Below are 24,020 nucleotides of genomic sequence, written 5' to 3'. Positions count from 1 at the left end.
TACTGGTATAGGGCTGCTATAAGGAACAACAACATATTTATCTCCTGCTCACGAAAACGCAGAGCCATACCTGCATACCTTCTGTTTCATTTTCAGTCTGTCATGAGCACAATATTAATCATGAATAAGGAAATTTTAGATGATTTGACAAGTAGAGCTGTTAATTTTGTTTGATGCAACTAATTTAGGGGGGGGGGGGGGGGGGGGGTGTAATTAACCTTGAAACACTTTACAGAATGTTATTCTTGTCACCTTCCTTGCTTTTTTGGCCAATGAGACCAGCTTGTGTTTACAGCATACAGTATAGCTTTTCAGACAGTTTGGAACGGTTTTTGGCCCCTCTGAGAGTTGGTTAAACAGATGTGGGCGCAGCTGGGGAACGCCTGCCAGGACGCCGTGGTTACGGGGTGCTTAGTTACCACCAACACCCGTACATAGCCTTATTGACACAACACCAAAACTTATATCACAGGTTTATTATGTTACACAGGTATATTATGTTGGACATAACCCGTTTCTCACGGAACAGAACAGAGTATACTGTGTCAGTCAGATTTGCAGAGATGAGGCTTGTTTTTTCATCAATGTTTTGACATATGCACACAATTGTGTTGTACTTATAAATATGCCAAAATAGCCCATGTTGCTAAGGAAAACGGTTAGCTACGCTATACCGTTTACATCTGCACAGCTTACTCCAAACTGTTTGCACACTATTGACCACCTGCTGCTGCTAATGAGTGTAGCCAAGTGTGAATCTTTCCCAGCTGCAGCAAGGAGTTCATGAACTACACAAACCATTGTCTGTAAAATACTACTTGTGCTACTGGGCCCTGCAAGGTTCAGCTCACACGGTTTACTGTCGTTATCCTAATGATCCAGGCACACTGGACATTGCAGGCTCCCCTGGGCCTGATGGAGAGCAGGTGCCACACACCTGAGAGCATCTCTAACTGCAGCCATTACTGCAAAGTGAAGCAGGACTGTAATAATGTCATATGATACGCAACAAGATGAGATGTTGAAAACGTCACATTTTACAGTGAGTGGGAGACTAAGCAAAAGCTAATGCCGGTTTCCTACCCAATGTCACAGTGTAGATGATATGTAAGGATGCTGTGTTTCACCAGGAACTAAAGCCAACAAGCTGGCAACTCTGTTATAGTTGAGTTCTTATAAACTCCAATAGCCTTTTAAATGAGATAATGACATCTAATTTATTTTTATTTTATTAATAAATGCCGGGGAGAATTCAAGTATTGCTAATACGCCTTCAGAGTTAAAGCACGTAAAAAGTTGTATATCACCTTTATTGTTAAAATTTTAATCAGTCTTCAAGCACTTGTTCTAAATCAAAGCCAGTCATACAGAACACTGCACACACCCGAAAAAACAACCATTTCACACACTGAAATTATATTGACAGTAAATGTATCACTATAATCTGTGGCTTCTTAACAGCATTAGGAATAGCCTAAAATAATAAAATGGCTTCTCGATTTTTATTTCTTGTACGGTACATAGCGACAGATGGTTTTGTTTCCATATGTGACCTTAAGTGATTCATATGGCTTTGGTTTAGTGATCTGCATGCAAGGGAACGCACTTCTCTAGCGGATTTTAAAACAACACTGCCTAGTATTAAATAAATAGTTATGTTTACACTTGGTCCAGCACAAATTATACAAAGAATTGTGTTCCTGGTACTGGGTCTTTGCTGACCATTCTCATGCTGCATTGATGCATACAGAAAAGGTCAATTCTTTAGCTGCCATTTTGTAAATGAAGGGAGTCATGGAAGGCCATTATTTTTATTTCATATAACTTGGAAAATAGATGACAATGACAAAATAAGTAAGAATGATCAGTCCTTCATGGTTTTTCTGTACAATGATTCATAAAATATACAATCATTAATAGTGCATCGCTTTCTTCTTTGCAAGACTGATTATTGATTATTGTGTATGTAATATATTTTCCACATTTACACCAATAAAACAGAAACAGCCAGATTGTGTCAGTTATAGCTCTGGTGGATGCAGTCAGAGATGGATGAAATTTGGGGTTTTGTATTCCGGACACAGACGCAATCAAGAGAGGAATTACACGTCTAATCCTCACAATCGCTACCCATGAAAATGTAGGCACAAGTCTTTGTGGTGGAATGCATGGGGGGTGGGTTGGGGTGCTGATTATCTCTCTCTCAAAAGATTTACATATTGCTATTAGTCAGGAAAAGAACAGCATGATTCCACAATGATGATCTCTTATGAATACAACGTTGTCTACCCAGGTTTGAGTGAAGAGAAAAGGACAATAACATTGTTGTGGAGTCTTCCTTTCCTGGCATCACGTTGATGTACTGTAATCAATTGGCAGTGCAGTGCAGTCCGAGCATCTTTTCTCCCGACCAGAGCGTAAGACTTGTAACGAAACAAATAAAACGAAAAGAGACCATTTCACATTAAGCAAAATATACACAACCGATATAAACAATTATAATCTCCAAAAGGCCGTGTGTGGGATGGCGAGATGTGGAGTATCTCTTAAGCACTGACGGAAACATCTGGACTAACCAATTTCCTCTTCCATTTTTGACATGCCTGCTTTTGAGGGTGGATCGGTTCACCGTGGAGCACCATGTGACCTGTTGCAGGGGGCGGGGCATCTGGAATACAAACGCTGCATGACCAATTAGGGCCAATCAGGTGGTCGGTCGCAGGGGGGGAACGGAGGGAGGCTCTTATGTCCTGTTGTTGTCCAAGTCTTCCCCCCAAGTGAACCTTCACCAAGGAGCTGGTGTGCTAATCCACATCCACGTCCAGGTCTAGCTCGGTGCTCAGATTGAGGTAGAAGAACGCATAAACACTGAGGACGAAGACAAGGATGGCCACGATGACGAGAACAGTGTCCTGCAGTCACAGAGAGACCAAAACAGCACGTAAACCAAGCTGTCCACTATTCAGGACAAAAATGTTCAAAGCATATTCCTGAAAAACAGTGTACAGACAAAAAATAGCATTTACAGTTTTTATGTTACTAAATAGAAAATTATAAGTGCAGAGTTGATGGTAAAACCCTTCATTTTACTCGCACAAATTACAATAGAACTGAATGATTAATATTCACAGACAAAAGCATGTGACTTTTAGAACTAACTGAAAAATAGCATTTATAGTTTTTATGTTACTAAATGGAAAATGATTAGTGCATAGATTATATGGTACAGCTGAATGGTGAAGCCCTTCATTTCACCTGCACAAATTACAATAAAACTGAATATCAGTAATCAGTAGCTCTTGTATATAACCAAGTCAACTGTCATGCGTTTGCTAGCTGATTATCTGAATATGTGATCAACTGTGGTACTCTTCAGATGTGTAGTGTGTGATGCGTGGGGGGGGTATATTCCTAACAGTGGTCCTGCTAATATTGATGTGAAGCTGTCCTGTAGATGATTGATCCTTTTGCATTGTATAATATTCCATCTAATCTGAAAACAACATCACACAAAAAATAGATCTTTAACCCTTTTTATATTTAAAAATTCTTTATCATATTTTGTATGATAATATTGATACCTATTATATTTAAATGGTTGGCATTTATATAGCGCCTTTATCCAAAGCGCTGTGCAATTGATGCTTCTCATTCACCCATTCATACACACACTCATACACCGACGGCGATTGGCTGCCATGCAAGGCGCCGACCAGCTCATCAGGAGCATTTGGGGGTTACATTACATTACATTACATTATTGGCATTTGGCAGACGCTCTTATCCAGAGCGACGTACAACAAAGTGCATACCCATAATCAAGGATAAGTTCGCTGAAAGACCCTAGAGGGAAGTACAATTTCAACTGTTACCTGTACAACAAAGATAAGGACGAGGGGTTTTTTTTTTTTTTTTTGAGAACAAAGAAACAAAGAAACAGAGCAAAAGTGACCAAAGTTAACTATCCAAACACTGCTTACCTAGCCAACTAAAAATACCGATACACAAAGCAAGTCACAGAGACAACAATTAAGGTTCACAGGGAGGTAGGGAGGGATGGGGAGAGGTGCTGCTTGAAGAGGTGTGTCTTCAGCTTGCGCTTGAAGGAGGGGAGAGATTCTACAGTTCTGACCTCAACGGGGAGTTTGTTCCACCACCGTGGAGCCAGAACAGACAGTAGTCGTGAGCGTGATGTGGAGGTTCGGAGAGGGGGAAGTGCCAAGCAGCCTGTGGAGGCTGAACGAAGAGGTCTGGCAGGGGTGTAGGGTCTGATGATTTTTTGTAGATAAGCTGGGGAAGACCCTTTAACTGCTTGGAAGGCTAGCACCAATGTTTTGAATTTGATGCGAGCCATGACAGGCAGCCAGTGGAGGGAAGTAAGCAGGGGAGTGACGTGTGAGTATTTGGGAAGACCAGACGAGCTGCTGCATTCTGGATGAGTTGGAGGGGTCTGATGGCAGACGCTGGGAGGCCAGCCAAGAGGGAATTGCAGTAGTCCAGGCGGGACAGAACCATCGCTTGGACCAGGAGCTGGGTCGAGTAGGGGGTGAGAAAGGGGCGGATTCTCTGTATGTTGTATAGGAAGAACCTGCATGACCGGGTCACCGCCACAATGTTCTCGGAGAGGGACAGTCTGCTGTCCATCACCACGCCGAGGTTCCTTGCACTGGGTGACGGCGTGAGTGTGGTATCCCCAAGGGAAATGGAGAGATCCAGATGGGGAGAGGTTTTAGCAGGGATGAATATAATTTCAGTCTTGCCTGGGTTGAGCTTTAGATGGTGGTTGTCCATCCAGCTCTGGATGTCCCTCAGGCAAGCAGAGATACGGGCTGAAACCTGCGGGTTAGGTGTCTTGCTCAGGGACACTTCGACACAGCCCAGGCGGGGGATCGAACCGGCAACCCTCCGACTGCCAGACGACTGCTCTTACTGCCTGAGCCCTTTTTATATTGATACTGTATGATTTTTCTAATTTGGTGGGATTATATAGTAAAAAAAGCAATAAACATAAGGTTATGTGAAGTCCTGTACCAACTTGGCATACAACTGTGTTGTGCAGTGTTACTTTGACCCTCTGTAACTGTATAAAATGTAAGAAAATATACAACCATTTTAAACAAAAGATTTATTTGGAATCATTCTGGTGGCACTTTCCCATACAGGTGGCAAACTTTCACTTACTGTTCCTTAGGCTCTAAAATGTGATGTTTCTCACAGATTTTTCATATTTATTAATAAAAGGCTAGCAATTTGGGAGACAATAAGAAGGCGACACACAACGTGTAAAAATGTTTCCATTATAATATTTTCGTGTTTATTTCAACTGTTGGGCTCAGTTTGACTCCAAATGTAAAACCGGTCATAAAATCTGAACATAATAGGATGATTAAGCCTTTGGATGTTGCAATGTCACATGCAAATTTATGCAAAAATAGTTACATTGAAATTCTAAAACATGTTTTTGAAATGAATATTATAATTCTGATATTAAAACGCACTCATGTAATGTGCACAAACGGTATCTAAAAAATAAACGGCCCTGTCAAACACACGAGGCACTCGCGCAAGCAACCGCACTCACTTCTTAACAGCTGATTAAAAGACTAAAGCATATTTTAGCTTTGTTTTCATCTTCCCGAAACAAATGTGATTTGAATTGAAATGAAAGAGTGCCGTAGAAGAGAACAGGAGGGGAGAGAATCTCAGAAATGAAATCAGAGCATTCCGCACATCAAACAGCACAGAGAAATTCCTCCCTGGGCTTAAAACACAGAGATAAGACGCACAACAAACACAAGCTAATAATTTCAGCAGATGAATTGAAGGGTGCTATTAAAATCCAGCACGACGGCCATGACTATCTGTGTACATGCCGCAGCTGTGTTCATCAGCACGTGCGTCCTTATTAACAAACAGTGGCCGTTGCATTTATCTTGTTCCAAGCAGGCTGCAAACAGCTTATGACCCCATTAATTGGAAAACTTTTACATTTCATGCACTTTAGTTTTATATATTACCAGAGGCTGAAGATGATTTACTTTTCTATTTAGCTAGTGTGGATAAATGCTATCACTTCGCACGGTTATTGTATTTGCTTTTTTTCTCCCCATAGCCTCATCCTTATCTTATGCTTGCCAAAAGCAACCCGTTTTAATTAAATGTAATTATTTTATACAAATATACAATATATACAAACTTAACTCTTCAATGCAATTGTTCAGTGTATCATTAATATTAGTAGTAGTAATACTGTCATTATTAATAATGTTATGTTTGCAATAAGTACTAACTTTTGATAGGAACAAAGTCAAAATAACTGCCATTGATAATGGTCACATACTGTAAAAAAGCAACTCAGATTTAGTATAATGATCTTGTGAAATTAACCTGTGACATATACTTTCTATAGTGTACCGTTTTACACTACACAATAATTTGGTAATAATTCATTGAACACCCAAGCTTGGGCAACAAGACGGAGATCCTATTTTTTTTTCAATTTCAGGGAAAAACTATGTCAAATTGAGGATTGAGCATTTTGCTATTTGATCCAAACTCCATTTTACACATATACAGCACAGTAACAACAGCTGCAGCTTATTAATAATAACAATAATAATTGGAGCTGTTATTATTGTACTGTACATGTTTATGTTTGGATAAAATAGCAAATGCCTCAGTCCACTGGCTGATTCTCATAGCACTGTATCATTTAATTTTAATAGCATTCATCAATGACATCTTTTTGCCAGTTTTAAAAGCAAGGTCTTTGCTAAACTACATCACTTTCATCAGTTGAAGGCATAATAAGACTTTCTGAATGAAGCATCCACACTGTCTAATTATAAGTAATTCTGTGATGCATTGACTCATATGGGTCAATGTTGCTTCCCACGGCTTCATTTATGAAGCATCTCAGATACCATGGGGGTCAATGCATTATTAAATGGCTACAGCATTACCTTGGGGAGAAGGGTTCCAGTCAGTAGTTTCCAAAAGCAGAAAAATATTAAATGTGCTAGATTTTAGCACAGCAATATACACTCACTGAGCACTTTATTGGGAACATCTGTACACCTACTTATTCATGCAATTAGCTAATCAACCAATCACATAGCAGCAGTGCAATGCATGAAATCATGCAGATACGGGTCAGCTTCAGTTAATGTCCACATAAACCATCAGAATGGGGAAAAAATTTGATCTAAGTGACTTTGACTGTGGAATTATTGTTATTGCCAGAGGGGTGGAGTATCTCAGAAACTGCTGATCTCCTGGGATTTTCATGCACAACAGTCGGGCAGAAATGCATTGTTAATGGGAGAGGTCAGAAGAGAATGACTGTTCAAAGCTGACAGGAAGGTGACAGTCACACAAATAACTCTGCATTACATGGTTACATATAACAGTGATATGTAGAAGAGCATCACTGAACACCCAATGCGTGAAACCTCTAAGTGGATAGGCTACAGCAGCAGATGACTTAATAAGTCTAAAAAATAAGTCTAATAAATACCTAATAAAGTGCTCACTGAGTGTATGTTACCACTTAGCAGATGTTCTTATCCAGAGCAGCTTACAAAAATGGAGAATGTCAGTGTTAGTCTCAAGAATAGAAAAGTGTGATATCTCTAAGAAGGCACAGAAGGCCCGTTGTCATCATGATCCATCCTAATATACCACACAGCTGTACCTCCTCACAGGTGGTTCATCATGAGTACAAAGTCTTCTCATATACTTTAAATTCTAATTCCAATCTGCTTTATCTAGCTAATAGCATTTTGGCATGAAAAGGTGTTATTTACCTAAAAGTCTTAAGGCTACCACTCAGCAATTCTCTGCAATAATTAGCAGTAGCTCCTCTTAAAATTGTCATTTCACATTTATTTCTGGAGAGTAAAATTAATTGCTTTCTTCTTTCCACAAAAAAAGTCAGAGATCATTTGGATGCGTACTCTGAAATAAGGTACTCGGTTGGATGTGACTAACACATACCCATTTATTATCAATAATCTGTTCTATTCATGTTTGCTCCGTACAATAAAAAACTTTCTTTGGATTGTGTTGTCATTAAGCTGCCCACAGTGCTTTCTAAGGCTCCTGGCGTTTTCCAGGGCCGCCTGAGATGGAAATATCCTCATCAGCCAGCTTTTTCGGGCTGCCAAACTGTAGCATTTGCGGAAGGGTACGCTGGGGACCAGTGCAAACCCTGCAGCAGGTGGCCAGCTTCCTGCGAGTTCCTCGTCCCGCTGGGACCCAGACCACCAAATAGGCGCTCTCAGCAGTGCTCGCAGAGCCTGCCAGCCTGCCCGCCACCCCTGCCACACCAGCCTCAGGACAGTCCACCCCCTGGAGACTTCAGCTGGAGCTGTGAACAGCCTCTCAAAACACACGCAGAAAAGCTTGGACTAGTTCTCTCTGCCAGTCTGCCAGAGAGACAGAAGTCACATCTTACAATGCTAGCAATGTGAGCTAAATGGAGAGAGAGAGCTTGGGACAGCTACAAAAAAACAAATGAATAACAGGACATCAACAATGACATTAACTGCCTCACTGCTGATCTGCACTCTTATTTCTGCAGGATCTTCATATTGGGATAATCAAAATGTTTTCCACTTTCCCCCCCCTTACAGACTCTGATGTTTCTCAACTCCTGCTCTGCCACCGCCCTACAACCTGTCCCCTTGACCCTATCCCCTCTTCTCTTCTCCAAACTATCACACCTGACATTCTCCCATTTGTCACCTCCCTTGTCAACTCCTCCCTGTCTTCCGGCTGTTTTCCGGTATCCTCCAAGAGGGCCCACATCACTCCGCTGCTAAAAAAGCCTACCCTGGATCCCTCCATCATCCAGAACTACCGCCCGGTATCTCTTCTTCCTTTCCTTTCTAAAACTATAGAACGAGCCGCTTCTACTCAACTTTCTTCCTTCTTTTCTAACAACAACCTGCTAGACCCCCATCAGTCTGGCTTCAGATCGGGCCACTCGACAGAGACTGCGCTCCTCTCCGTCAGTGAGTCACTCCATGCCGCACGAGCAGCCTCCCTCTCCTCTGTTCTCATTCTTCTAGATCTCTCTCTCTTTACACTCGCTCCTTTGGCCCTGTGATGACTGCACATGGGCTATCCTACCACTGCTACGCGGACGATACCCAACTCTTCGTCTCGTTCCTGCCGTCTGATACGCAGGTTTCAGCCCGTATCTCTGCTTGCCTGAGGGACATCCAGAGCTGGATGGACAACCACCATCTAAAGCTCAACCCAGGTAAAACTGAAATGATATTCATCCCTGCTAATACCTCTCCCCATCTGGATCTCTCCATTTCCCTCGGGGATACCACACTCACGCCGTCACCCAGTGCAAGGAACCTCGGCGTGGTGATGGACAGCAGACTGTCCCTTTCCGAGAACATTGCGGCGGTGACCCGGTCTTGCAGGTTCTTCCTATACAACATACGGAGAATCCGCCCCTTTCTCACCCCCTACTCGACCCAGCTCCTGGTCCAAGTGATGGTTCTGTCCCGCCTGGACTACTGCAATTCCCTCTTGGCTGGCCTCCCAGCGTCCGCCATCAGACCCCTCCAACTCATCCAGAATGCAGCAGCTCGTCTGGTCTTCAACCTTCCCAAATACTCACACGTCACCCCCCTGCTTACTTCCCTCCACTGGCTGCCTGTCATGGCTCGCATCAAATTCAAAACATTGGTGCTAGCCTTCCAAGCAGTCTAGAGTAGTCCAACAGCAGCCATTGTGTTTATTGTTATCAAATAGTCGAATAAAAGTGTATAGACACGTCCTATCTGCTCAAGTTTAAGTGAATGCCCCAGAACTCACTGGCCAGAGGTTCATTCTACAGCAAGGCAATAATCCCAAGCATACTGCTAAAGCAACAAAGAGTTTTTCAAAGCTAAAAAATGGTCAATTCTTCAGTGGCCAATCATTCAACCGATCTGAACCCAATTGAGCATGTCTTTCATGTGCTGAAGAGAAAACTTAAGGGGACCAGCCCCAGAAACAAGTGTGAGCTAAAGCTGGCTGCAATACAGGCCTGGTAGAGCATCACTAGGCCTGGCAGACATCCAGCAACTGGTGATGTCCACGAATCGCAGATGTTATGCAGTCATTAAATGCAAAGGAGATGCAACAAAACACTAAACATGACTATTTACATTTATATAACATTGCTGTGTCCCAAACATTATGGTGCCCTGAAATGGGGGCACTATGTATAAACACTGCTGTAATTTCTACATAGTGAAACATGGTGAAACTGTCTAGGGGGGTTTCCGGAAGCTACACACTGAACTGCCCATAAGATGTTTTGAATGAAGAAGATGAAGATGAAGAAGTGAAAAGTGGACACGACATCCAAAAGCCAATTTTTCCATCTTTTAAACTGACTACTAATTTACTGGTAACTCGGTTAGTTTAATTTTTCAGTGTAGTGGTTAAGAGTTTGAGTTAATAGTTGTGAAATGTGATCCTGCTTGCGAGACACACTGACATTTGCTATGCTTCCTTTTTGTAATTTGTCATTTGTAGTTTATAATGTAATCTGCACAGTGCTATTCCCTGTATAAGGGCATGTTCAAAATAAATAAATATATGAAACTACAATTAAGATCTTGTATATAGTTTTAAGCCTGTGAATGCCTTGACTGATTGTGAAGATATGCCTGAATATTTACATGCAGAGAAAGTTCACTGAAAGTTGAGCAGCGCTATACTTACATACTGCTACTCCCTGGCTTCAAGTTAAAAACCCGGTCAGACGTCTTTTAGTTTAGATCTTCAGAACTAGTCCCAGGATTATTTCATTTGGGAGGTGAAACGAGGGTACCACAGAGCACTGCATAAGCTTTCTCCCAATAGTGTATTTAAAGTAATCTTTAAAAAATCCTTTTTCTCCAATACATAATTCATGACACAGGCCTATTTAATTGGATTAAAGCATTGCAAAATGAGCCCCCATTATACAATTCTTTGTAGTTTTACAAATTGTTAACAGTGACTATTGCTCATTTTATGCACAACGGCTGAGATTCAGTTTAACCATAAGGAAATGCGCAATTTGCTTTTAAACATAAATCATGCATTCAATTTGATGTTTCTGTTATCCAGTTCATGTGCAGCATTGTCCCATCATTTCAGAGTCAATTAAATATCAAATAAAGTATGGGGAATAAAGAACAGATACTGGATTAGGGTCCATTAGTACTCTTAGTGAAGGACAACGCACGTAGCAGTTAAATTCACGTTGGGGCTGAGGGTCACACAAATGACTGAGCGACATTGGCTCAGGAGGTAAGAGCAGTCGTCTGGCAGTCGGAGGGTTGGCGGTTCGATCCCATCCTGTGTGTGTCGAAGTGTTCCTGAGCAAGTAACCTAACCCCCAATTGCTCCTGATGAGCTGGTTGGTGCCTTGCATGGCAGCCAATCGCTGTTGCATATGAATGGGAGAATGAGTACAGCGCTATATAAATGCCAACTATCTACCATTTGATTGCTGTAAATTGAAACAAGCAGATACACAAGTAGTGACATATACTAATATTTCAGGTGAGGGCGGCGATGGGTACCATATCTACAGTACGTTTCTAATAGCCCCACAGCGTCCATTATTCAGCCAGTCTTTTAAAATAAACAGATACTCCTCGAAGCCCACCTGGCATGCTAGAATGGGAATATTTATTGCTGAAAAATTCAGGTGATAATTTAAAGAAATGACAAAATGAGAGGGTGGGAAGATGGATTATACTTGTTCGCTCTTCCAAAAATTCCAGAACGTTCTGAGCGACAGAGGTGCCAACACATTCCCGGGGGTTTAAGCACACTGCTGTGCATTAGAGGCCACAGCTCATGATTATATAAGCTCATAGAATTCCTCTCAGGTTTCTAAAATGAGATAAACAATATCTCACAGCCATCCATATTCAGAGAGTTTATCTTTTGGGATAATGTGCGGGTGTCTGGGAAGTTAATGAGGAAAATGAAACCTCCACCTACCCGAATTCCCGGGGCACTCCGCTTCGCCTCTGCTTTTAATCTCGTCGCTCTTAGAGCAGATTTGGTTTTCTTGTAATCTTGTTTTCCTGAAAGAAAATCATCGGTGAAGACGAAAGCTGTTTTCTCTTGACCCAGATCAGAACAACAATCCTTTTTCAAACAAAGCTTTTCTGACTTAATTAACGGCTTTGCATTTTAAACATAAAAATCCTTAACATTGTTTCATTTTTCTTTTCAATATGCCGTTCTGCGTTTTTAGTATTGATGTTAGAATCATGAATGATGAAATCACAGAGATGAAACAGAGCCAGCACCTAAATAAAGAAAAGCCCTCACATGTGGGAAATCTTTTGAAACTTCCATTACCTTAATGAAGATAGCATTAAGGGTGTCAGTCTTTATTAATTAATGACAATGCTTCATTAAAGGAATGTCTTTTCTGGAACATGAAGGAACACCAACAAGTCTGGCTTTCATTGCGTCCACACAACTGAACAACATTACATTTTCGGCGGTTAAGGGTACACTTAACCAGTGGTAAATGAAATTGTCACAATAATAGAAATTTAACATTGATTTCCTTTGTCTGATCATTTTTCTCCACAAGCATAAAATGAACAACTAGAGTGAAATAAATTTGTATGCGCAAAGTTCCACAATCAACACATTTCCAGACAAACCAATTAATTCAAATCACGCAACTGCCTACAAGCATTGTTTATCCCCTGACTGAATAAATCCACATTAACTACAACCATGAACAGAAACTGTTGATGTTTTCAGAGGACATTAGATTTATTTTCCTTGCGAGTGTAGCTAGGACTCGGTAGTTAGAGCATACCGCTGTGGGCTTTAGAGACTGCGTCTGGCATTACCCAGCAGAGTGCCAGATCGAGGAGAGACAGAAGCAGGGATTCTGAGCTTAAATATTCATTAATATTTACTCAATTACAGCTAGTTGATTGTGATCAAGGCCTAACTAATGTTCTCAAGCTAGTTAAAAAAGGAAAATAATGACATGTGTGTCCGTATGTGTGTGTCTATATGTGTATAATGTAGCATACAATATTTTTGAGGGGTGAGGGCAGCACACGTGCACACACACACTTGGCACACTAACATTCCCTCTCTCAATTTACCATCCTCCCACAGACTCTCTCTCTCCTCTCTCTCTCTCACACACACACACATACACACACACACTCTGCACACTAACATTCTCGCTCTCAATTTACCTTCCTCCCAGACTTTCTTTCTCTCTCCTTCTCTCACACACGCACACATACACACACACACACTCTGCACACTAAAATTCTCTCTCAATTTGCCTTCCTCCCAATTACTTCCTCTCTCTCTCTCTCTCTGTCACACACACATTCACCTGCAAACACACACTCACACACACACACACACACATCGATTTTACAGCTGATAGAGCAGCACTGCCTCTAGTTCACCTGAGCGCTGATTGCGTTCGAGAGCGCCTCACTGGAGCGAGCCCACAGGGGCGAGCTGGCCGCCTGGTAGAGCGGGCTAAAGAATCTGTCTAATTAAAGACCATCGGCACTGGAAAAAAAACAAGGGAGCGATGGCAACAGCTTGCGGTGGGTGGAGGAGGTGTCCTTGGCGGCTGCTCCATGCCGAGGGTCAGACTCCAGGTCTCCCAGAGTGCTGTTGACACGGAGGGCCAATTTCGAGTGAGACTCCTGCCTAATTAAGCCTCATTTAGAGAGAGAGAGCGAGAAATGTCCTTTTGCATTCCTCTCTAGGGGCCGAATGTGCTCATGGTTACGGTCGAAGCCGCAAGAAACTAAGGCTCTAGTTCTTTTTTTTTTTCCTTTTTGTAATATGCCATAAGGTGCAATTAATGCAAGGAAGAATGGGAACCTCAGAACTGGTATTCATTTTTTATGTGGTTACAGCCAGTAAGACTGAATCACAATTCATCTTAGGAGGACTTAACCACCCCAAAAAGAGTTGTCAAACCTCCTCCAGTGATGCCAAAGAATTCAGGTCAGTTGTAATACTGTATATCTGGGAGAAAGATGAACTAATAAAATGGTTGGCATTTATATAGCGCCTTCATCCAAAGCGCTGTACAATTGATGCTTCTCATTCACCCATTCATACCCACACTCACACACTGATGACGATTGGCTGCCATGCAAGGCACCGACCCGCTCGTCAGGAGCATTTGGGGGTTAGGTGTCTTGCTCAGGGACACTCTGGATCGAACCGGCAACCCTCCGACTGCCAGACGACTGCTCTTACTGCCTGAGCCATGTCGCAATAATAATATTGCCCTCCTCAATTGCATCTCAAACATATGCCTGACTAAAAGCTTGGTGGAAGACGACACCTCAACGTTTGACCCACGTGCTGACACTAAATGGCTGCAGCACAAACAGCACACTGTTAGTACTGTAGCTCATCCCTTAGTGGTATTCATAATCAGGTTTTTTGAAGTAATTTTGCTCAGGTTTTTTAAACTAATTTGACAACCATTTGTTTATCAACCATAAGTTTATCATTATTTCATTAGCTTGGTTAAAGGTATCTTTTTGTTATACTCAATACCATAAAGTCATACTCTTATAAGAACACAAACCTCCAACATACTACCCCAAACAAATGCACAGTCCACATCTGAGTGCTTTTTGCACACTGCACAACTGCTGCAGGACAGATTGTAAATACATAAAATAAAAATCAGATAAATGATACAACTAAAGGCATTTTCAGTAACGTGTGTGGTATTTTTACACAACCTTCGACTGTACTACACCAAAAACATGCAATAGTGGAGTGTAGTCAGCAGTGTGCATTTTGTACAAAGCCATCAGGGAGAGATTAGGTGTGTGTCACACTTCTCAACAAACTTCCTGTTGAGGTGTAATTACAAAAAAACTGCATTGAGCCATCTGTTCTGAATTAATTGTTAATTCTTACCAAAACAAACTCATTAATCAAAGTACATGAATAAATACTTAATAACGTAAGGTTTTCTTACACACTATATCAGGTGCGTTTGCTTCCTGGAAGGCATTCTTGCCTTCCGCATTTAAAATTCTTACATTCCTGAGCCTCCATCACTTATTTACACTCAACTAGCTTTACATTTGTTCTCTTTATTCAGGAGTTATTTGGAGAAGACGTTTATTTATTAATCGCAGTTACTTTTTTTCTGAGTACCATCACTTTAGACAACCTACCATCATTATCTTCCCGTGGTGGAGAACCAGCTTTGAAATAGTTATTTTTTTCCAACAGCACAATACAAAGCTCCAGAGAAGATTATGTTACCAGACAAGGGCATGCAGAGAAACTTCCCATGAGGCCCAGCGTGTCTTTCAATGACAGCACAACTGATTTCCCTTCCAAAGGACCATCTCTCCAACTACAAATGGACTCTTTTACATCTGCTTTTTTTTTTCCATACCTTTTTATTGCCATTTGGTTGTCTGCAAATTGCCTTTGATTAGAAGTGGGGGTGGGGGGGGGCACATTTAATCTTCATTCCCAGGAATGCGTTCGGTAATTATTCTGCATATTGTGCTGAGAAAGGTACGGAACATTACTTATGTCCATATCGCTCGACGAGAGAAAAAGGCACAGAATTTATGCGTGTGATTTGGCAATTAAGCCTGAACAGAAAGAGGAACGGGCATCAGCATTCAGGGCATCGCCGCTTTGACGGCTCTCTGGCGGTAAACAAAGCTACGCGGCTTGGGCGTTAGCTCTGCCCGAAGGTTTTTCCCTGTTTTTGACGATCTATTTCAGCAAGACATATTCCTTTCTGATGTGGACACTGAGAGATGGGGGCAAGTCCCTCGTGCCCAATACATGTTGCATGTTCTCAAGCATTAAAACAATAATAATTTCGAAAAAAAAAAGTAGCTGGCTCAGTGAATTGGGAGGGCCTAAGCTCAGATACACACCCAGGGGGTGCTGGGTAACACTTTGACAGTCTTGTTGACAGCTATGTGCTTGTGTTGTCTGGGTCAACTGGCCCCATTAAACCATCAAGCCCCGAATACGGAATACAGATTGTTGACATCTGCCACCGGGCGTGGAGGCACCGGGGCTATTTCGCAGCGAGCGAGAGCAATTCATGCCTCGCCTTTAACGGCGTGTCAAGCCTCCGACGCCGTTAAAAAAAGAAATACACTGCCGCCACTGCACACTGGAGGTAAACGGCTTCAAAGTTTCTCACAGTGTGCTTTTATATTCCGCCACAAGATTGCAAGACGGCAATCATAATTCAAGAAGAACAAGCATGCAGAAAACACACTTATCTGGTGGCTTAGCGATGGCTCACTGCGGCCAATTATAAACCATAATGATAGCATTTAGGGATCTTGTGTCAACAGTGGCCCTGCGACAGGCACCCGACACCACAAAGACTCCCATAAACAGAGGCCCGACAGGAAATAAATTACCTTCCAATTATGATTTCAAAACCATTGTTTATATTCTCATCCTGTCTACAGTTTTGCACTATTTTTGGTGCGTTTCTGTTAAACAGCAGTTCACTAAATTTTGACAATAATGGGTCTTTTGAAGGATAAATGCTACTGGATGGAAGGCACGGCAGGAGATGTGTCCAATAGCTGTTTTTAAACTGTTTTTTTTTTTTTTTTTTTTTTTTTTTTTTTACGGAAGGAGAATGGAGAAAACAAATATGATTTTTTGTTATTATTTTGAAACATGCTCAAATAGATTTGAAACAAGCCAGAGAGTGTATTTACGTGGGCAATGAGTATTATGACTGAGTGCAATGCTAGTGCATGGTTACTTTGGATTTCAAGAACAGAAGAGCTTGACTCCCCAAACTTCAAGGAGACATTACATCATGGATAATTTGGCCTCTGACAAATGCGATGACAAAAGAAATACAACCCATGCCTGTTATTGCGGGAAAGAGCACTCCGCTTCTGCGAAGCTATCAAACCACTTTCCCTGACTATTCACTTGGTGAGCTGACATAAGCTACAATGTAAGAGGCTATCAGAGAACTGTTGCCACCAGCACCACAGTCACTTCAATTTGCATTCATTAAGCAATAAATGGCGGCTATTTACTGTAGGCTATGAGCTGCTTCTATACAGCATAACATATCTTCTGCAGTACACAAGTATCTGATGCCCTTTATCTCCTTTGCTCCAATCCAAACGTAATTGCCAATTCTTTATGTCTCCGACCACAGAGAACCCTTCTGTATAACATGCCAGCAAGAGTCAGCCTTGCTCGGAGAACATGCTTTGAATGACACTGACTTTAATGGAGGAAAGCCACAGACATTATCCGAACCCTTTTTGGAAATCAAAGGTTGAGCAAACAGGAGACACTCACCAATCTGTTTTCGGTACTGCTCGACCGGCAACCTTGCAGCGCACGCGTCTTTCTTTCCCATTCTGCTTTGTTACTGTGAACGAAAAAGAAAAAAATATGAAAAGAAAGAGACTGGAAAATAATTAAATAAATGCACGGTGAAAAGAGAAAATAATAGCAGGGCATTGACAAGGATGTTTTTTAGTTTTTAACTTTTTTGTAATACAGTGTATTCAAGGTGAGGCGACAGTCTTCAAGCCCATTTTCTGCATAGGGTAGCACAGGTTCAAGCTTAATTTGTCTTCATGCACTAAAAAACACATAGAGAACTATGATGAAAATAACAACAGTCTAATAACATTATAAACTCAAGCAAGCAATGCAATCCTGGAGAAAGGCAAAGAGACATAAACTACAATTACATAAGATAAACTACATTGCCTCTATCAGCAGAATAATCTGGTCTTTAGTTCATGTGCTGTATGGGGTTGATGCAGGCACTTAAAATGCTTTCCAAAATAAAAGAGTATGCAAAGAAAATTTCTTCCATTTTATGTAGAATATGTAATTGTTTAGTTTCTGTTAATGTTTCGAATTACAGACCTCTGATACTCACATGGAACTGGTATAATGTGATTATTAAATAAGTATATATAACAATATTCTTAAATTATTCCACATTCACGTAAATATATTGTGTGAATCATGTTTATATAAAAACTGAATATCGTTGTTGACACAGTAACATATTTGAAGCCTACATCAATCTTCACTGTATTTTAACACCAATTGTATTGAAGCATCACAAACACTGGAAAGCTCTATTCCGTTCGTATACTATGTCCATCCATCCATCCATCCATTCATTATCTTAACCCGCTTATCCTGAACAGGGTCGCAGGGGGGGCTGGAGCCTATCCCAGCATACATTGGGTCGAAAGGCAGGAATACACCCTGGACAGGTCACCAGTCCATCGCAGGGCACACACACAATTCACTCACACACTCATACTCACAGGCAATTTAGACTCTCCAATCAGCCTAACATGCATGTCTTTGGACTGTGGGAGGAAACCGGAGTACCCGGAGGAAACCCACGCGAAGACAGGGAGAACATCAGGAACTCCGCACAGAGAGGCCCCGGCCGACGGGGATTCAAACCCAGGACCTCCTTGCTGTGAGGCGGCAGTGCTACCCACTGCACCATCTGTGCCACCCTACTGTATGTAATATTGCAAAATATATATACCGTATTACATGCACATCATGCAGTGATGTAGCTTCACAATTATAGCTAAGAGGAAATATAATCATCACCATTTGATGTTATACTTTCAAAGAACACATTTCCTTTTATGGCCCAGAGAATTAACATGGAACCTTAAGAACTTCAGTATACATGTGGGTAAAAATACTATTCCTTCGCCAATCCTATTATAACATCCCATTTGTTGCTTTGTATGCAAATCACATTTCAGTATGTGGAATATACACTCCCGGTTCAGTCTCATTTAACACCACACTTCCTTACCCAGCAATGAGATTTCACTAATTGATTGCCATAGCAACTCAAAAAAGCACAAGTAAACCAAAAGAAAAATAACATCCTTGTATCAAACAGCATATCTCTCCACTGGCTTAATTAGACACACAGCATTTGAATGTATTTGTGTGTTTGCACCTCTGTCTGTGCATGCAACCATGTCCTATAATTATTTCACTGACTTCGACAGTAAAGCAAAACAAGAAGTGGAATCATTGAAAACCAGAACAATTTTTTTGTTTGTGGAGCACTGTGTCCATTTAAAATTCACACCAGATCTTTACAGTAATTATTCAATCAGTTGAATTACTTTTTAAGGTTAAAAGAAGAAAGGAACAAAGAGGCCAGACCTCGGCTTCACATGAATTCAGTGGCCTGCAATTGTTTTTAAAGAATTTAGCTATCAGGTTTCCTCCTGATCTGCTTTGACATCTTAAGGAAAATAAACCTGAACAATCGCCAGGAGACGCCAGCAGCCTCAGCAGCAGCAGCTAATAAGGCTGATTAGCATAAAGAGCAGGCACATTCGATAAAGTGTTGAGGTTGAGGTGAGGAGGGAATTGCAGATTTGTATTAGCATGTTTGGGAGGGTGGTTTTGTTTACTGATGCCATCCTCAGAGATAGCAGTTTCACAAACCGCTGCTCCCAATGCAAGAAAACCCGCCACCTTCTACTTTCTCATATTCACATTGCACACAAAACATACAAAATATATCACTCAAAAGAATAATGTGTAACTTCCTGCTGTTGGCATGCACGTATTTACTACAAAGCTATGTGTGCTGATTTTCTGTCACTTTTTTCATAAGCAAAACATGATCTTGGGAGTCAGTCAACAAAGCAGCTATCTTACAATCAGTGGTCTTCCAAATAATATGACTTCAAATGTTAAGACAAATCTCACAAACAAATAACTGTTACAAAAGCAGGCATACCGCATTGAACATTATATGTTTATGGATCTAGGCAAAAATGTTGAATTATTATACCTTTATCTACACACATATGGACAAAGTTTTAAACATGCTTCATAGACAAATATAGAACATTTATTTATTTATCAGGTACAAACCTAGACATCCATTGCAACTACCCATACCCAATAAGTAAATAAATGAATTAATATGAGACAATTTTGTCCATATCCCAACCTGGGATAACCCATAGTGCTTTACATTTAACAGTAGTTAAAGGATTAACATGGTGATTGAATGTGACACTTGGCAGTTGTCTTTAGGCAACAATAAAACAAAGGTGCATAATTGTTTTATTATTCAGTCATTTAAATGTATTTTAAAACTACATTTTCTACTAAAAAGACTTAAATTCCCCACTACAAATGGTAAATGGTTAGTATTTATATGACACAAAGCGCTGTACAATTGATGCTTCTCATTCACCCATTCATACACGCACTCACACACCAACGGCGATTGACTGCCATGCAAGGCACCAACCAGCTCATCAGGAGCATTTGGGGGTTAGGTGTCTTGCTCAGGGACACTTTGAGAGACCAGGGTGGGAATCGAACCGGCAATCGAACCGGTAACCCTCCAACTGATGACAGACGAAGACTCTTACCGCCTTAGCCAATGTCGCCCCACATATAAAAGTTCACTCAAACTGTCTGGGCGTGGTAATGAGAAGTGTCAATTAGCTATACATTACATTACATTAATAGCATTTGGCAGACGCTCTTATCCAGTGCGACGTACAACGTACAACGTACAACCCCAGAGCAATGTGCCCCCACTTTCCTGTAGGCCAGGGGTGCAAACAGTGGGTCAAAATGCTTACTTCTCCAAAACTAAAGAACAGACACATTTAATACTTTCAGCATGTTTCTGCAATGCCCTCTTGTGCAAATTGACCACCATGTTACTCCTTTAACCAAGTAACAGTGATGAAGCCATTCCACATGTGAGCTCCTCAGGACAATCCAATCACTACAAGCTCTGCCAGGTAAGGGATTAATTCAACACGAACAAGGGAGGGGAGAGCGGGTGGTCACACTGTTCATTTCTCCAGAACAAGAGACACTACCTCAAAAACTGAATAGCCATTTTGTGTGACTTTGTGTTCTGAGGTCAACTTCCTGTTTACATGTGGTCAAAATCACACTAATCTGAGGTGAGGATAGTTCTCTTATTTTTCACCTCCAAAAGTAAAAGAATGGCACTTCACATTTTATGTAATAAAACTTCTTAGGTATGAATGTTAAAAATGACATTGTACTGTGTAGAGGATGTCAGTTTGAGGTTGTCATATGTGGCCGCTTTTACTCAGTCTGCGGTCTATGATTGACAGAAAACAATCATTGCGATATTGTATTGTAAATGGACTGCATTTATGTAGCGCTTTTATCCACAACAAAAAAAAATAAATAAATAAATATATATATATATATATATATATATATATATATATATATATATATATATATATATATATTACAACTCTTATTCACCCATTTACACACAGACTCACACACCAAACGGCCATAGGCTACCATGCAAGGTACCAATCAGCAATTGGGAGCAAATGGGGGTTAGATGTCTTGATCAAGGACACACCCAAGGCAGGGGATCGAACTGGCAACCTTCCGACTGCCAGACGACCCCTCTTACCTCCTGAGCTAATGTCTAACAACTAGGTTATATTTGGTTTTGAATTTTAAATGACAAAAACCAAACAAAATTCACAATGACTCGGTTCTTCTTATTTGTTGAAAAATTGTTGATAAGTCTGACAATTTATCTACTGATGGGGCAAGTTGTCAGAAGTCCACACCCTCTACTTAACTGTCTATAACTCTGTACTGAAATAAGATATGAGGATGCAATGCATACAAAATATGTGCCTGAGACTTAATTCTTTAATTTCATTCAGTAAATCTAAGAAATTACAATATTGTGACAATATGCCCCACTCTCCCCTACACATGGTCCAATAGGGATCATATGTACGAATTTAACATGGAACATATTACTGTATACCAGAAAATAAAATGATGTATTATGTACATTCGGCACTCACATTTAAGACCAGAGTAAAGAGGTAAAACCAATAGTAAGAATATTGGCTCGGCGCAGATACTCCTTGAGCAAACACTTCATGTCTGAGTTGGATGACATATACTGAAGGTGCAATGCACAATTCAGTTCCTGCAGTTCCAATTTCAGGCTGCTTGAGGTATAATTACTGGACTAGGCTCCAGTGTACCTCAAGACCAAACACCCGAGAAAATCCTAAATTGTTCAACATGACTTTATCGGACAAGATGCTTTAGCCACAAGGCCACCAAGCTACATGTGCATAATTGTGAGAGCACCTTCATATAACTTGGAGGAAACAAGGACGTTAACCACTGATCTAATCTAACTAATAACTGACCCAATTCCCACTCCATTCGCTCCTTCAGGGATTGGCTAGTTTCCATGAAGTACACAGATGCTTTTATTGAATTCCCCAAAATAAATCTGAACTAGTTCAAACAGATATTTTTAAGGCATCAAGAAAACATTTCAAATGTCCCAAAAGCTCAAGCAAGTGTTATGAGTAAGAAAGCTGATCTTGAACTTTACTTGAATAGGAATCTACACCAAGTAACTATTATTTCTTAAATGGACTCATTTCAGATTATTTGTGGATCCATAACAATTAAGTCTGAACCATAAATTTCAATACTTTTGTTTTCACAGTGCAATGGATTACTTCACATTCATATTTAAATTCATTACTGCTTTCAAACAAATCCACAGTTATAATGTTTGTTTAGCTATGCTGTAGTGAAATCATATTGGTACTGTACAGTTTGTAGACTAATGGTAGCACATGAAAATATTATGTTTTACCTCTAAAAAGCTAGCTATAGTTAGGACAACATAATATGAAACCCAAGAATAACAAAATGAATATCATGCAACTAAAGTAGGGCCACCCTTCGCCACCGGAACAGCTTCAATCGTCCTTGTAATGCTGTCACATGAGTAAGAAATATGTGTGGCCATACTTTAAGGGAAAATATAAAGCCAAAGTTTCCATGACATCTGTCGTCTAACGCTAGAACACAAAAACCAACAAGTCGCCCAAGAGTATTCACTTAAAATGTAGTTCGATGCAGCCTGAATACTTGTCGTACATCACAGTTCACATGACCAACAATATCGCCTCTACGCATTAAACAGAGCTAGCCAACATGTCCAGCGTACTTTATACAGTTTGTTTCCAAAATGCCAACACATCACGTCTCCCATTATAATTTCCTGGTTACTCGACTGCACACTTCTTGACAGACACACCAGCGCTCCATTCCACTACAAGTGCTTTATTCATTAAGCCAATAGAAAAGTAAGAGGCGGAACTCAATGTCATTATTCTCGTTGTTTTGTTCTGCGATTGGTTGGACTCTTTCTTCGAAATAAATTGTTCTGTTTCTTATAAAACGTGCATGGACCGTAAAACCGAAATCTCTTTATGCAGCTGTATTTCCTGCAAAATAATGTTAGTCAAAATCTCCCAGTCCCACCTTACCGAACTGTATACCAGCCTGCAGGATATCGCTGCTTGTTCCCGGTTCGATCACAGGGCAATGGTTCTCCTCAGCCAACCAGGACCTTACTCCCCACCCACTGTGCACCAGGAAGATGAATACGATAACGACTACTTTCTAGTACTTCTATTGGCTAATATAAGGATGTTGTTCACAATCTGGGGTATATCGTGAGTAAAAATGTATCAAGTCATTTTCATTGATATAGTTTTTTATATTTAAAACTTTAAATCGATTATTCATCTAATTCACAAAATCCAATACAATAAATACATACATTATTATTATTATTATTATTATTATTACTATTAGTAGTAGTAGTAGTAGTAGTAGTAGTAGTAGTAGTAATTTACCCCTGAAACCCTACCAACCCCCGTATTAAAGTAAGTACCCCTTAAAAGGCAACCAAGATCCCTTAATAGTCCATTAATTTGTGCATGCAGCTTCATGAAAAACTGGTCAAAGCTGACAGGAAAGTAATGCAAATAACCACACATTACTACTTTAACAATATGTTTGGGCTCAGTGTTACAAAGAACCATCCAATGAGTTTGGATGGTTCTTCTGCAGCAACTATAAACCATACA

General features: G+C 40.7%; 1 protein-coding gene across 4 annotated transcripts; it reads right to left on the bottom strand.

The window, feature by feature from the left end:
- Nucleotides 1-1,797: 1,797 nt before the first annotated feature.
- Nucleotides 1,798-23,533, bottom strand: triqk (triple QxxK/R motif containing). Of its 4 annotated transcripts, XR_009709625.1 has the most exons (5): nucleotides 23,415-23,533; nucleotides 17,359-17,431; nucleotides 12,007-12,092; nucleotides 2,577-2,912; nucleotides 1,798-2,423 (listed from the first exon to the last, which is right to left on the bottom strand). XR_009709625.1 is itself a non-coding variant. In XM_061256150.1 (4 exons), exons 2-4 carry the CDS (start codon nucleotides 17,417-17,419, stop codon nucleotides 2,805-2,807), a joined length of 255 nt encoding a protein of 84 aa, XP_061112134.1. In that variant the 5' UTR covers nucleotides 17,420-17,431; nucleotides 23,415-23,533; the 3' UTR covers nucleotides 1,798-2,804. The 4 variants fall into 4 exon arrangements, 3 of the variants coding, with proteins under 3 accessions (XP_061112134.1, XP_061112135.1, XP_061112136.1); XM_061256150.1 differs by having other exon boundaries at nucleotides 1,798-2,912; XM_061256151.1 differs by having other exon boundaries at nucleotides 1,798-2,912; nucleotides 23,410-23,490.
- Nucleotides 23,534-24,020: the final 487 nt, after the last annotated feature.

Source organism: Conger conger, chromosome 9, assembly GCF_963514075.1.
Source record: "Conger conger chromosome 9, fConCon1.1, whole genome shotgun sequence".
Classification (NCBI taxonomy): Eukaryota; Metazoa; Chordata; class Actinopteri; order Anguilliformes; family Congridae; genus Conger; species Conger conger.
Note: the sequence above shows the minus strand (reverse complement) of the source record. Positions and strands in the feature narration are given on the sequence as shown.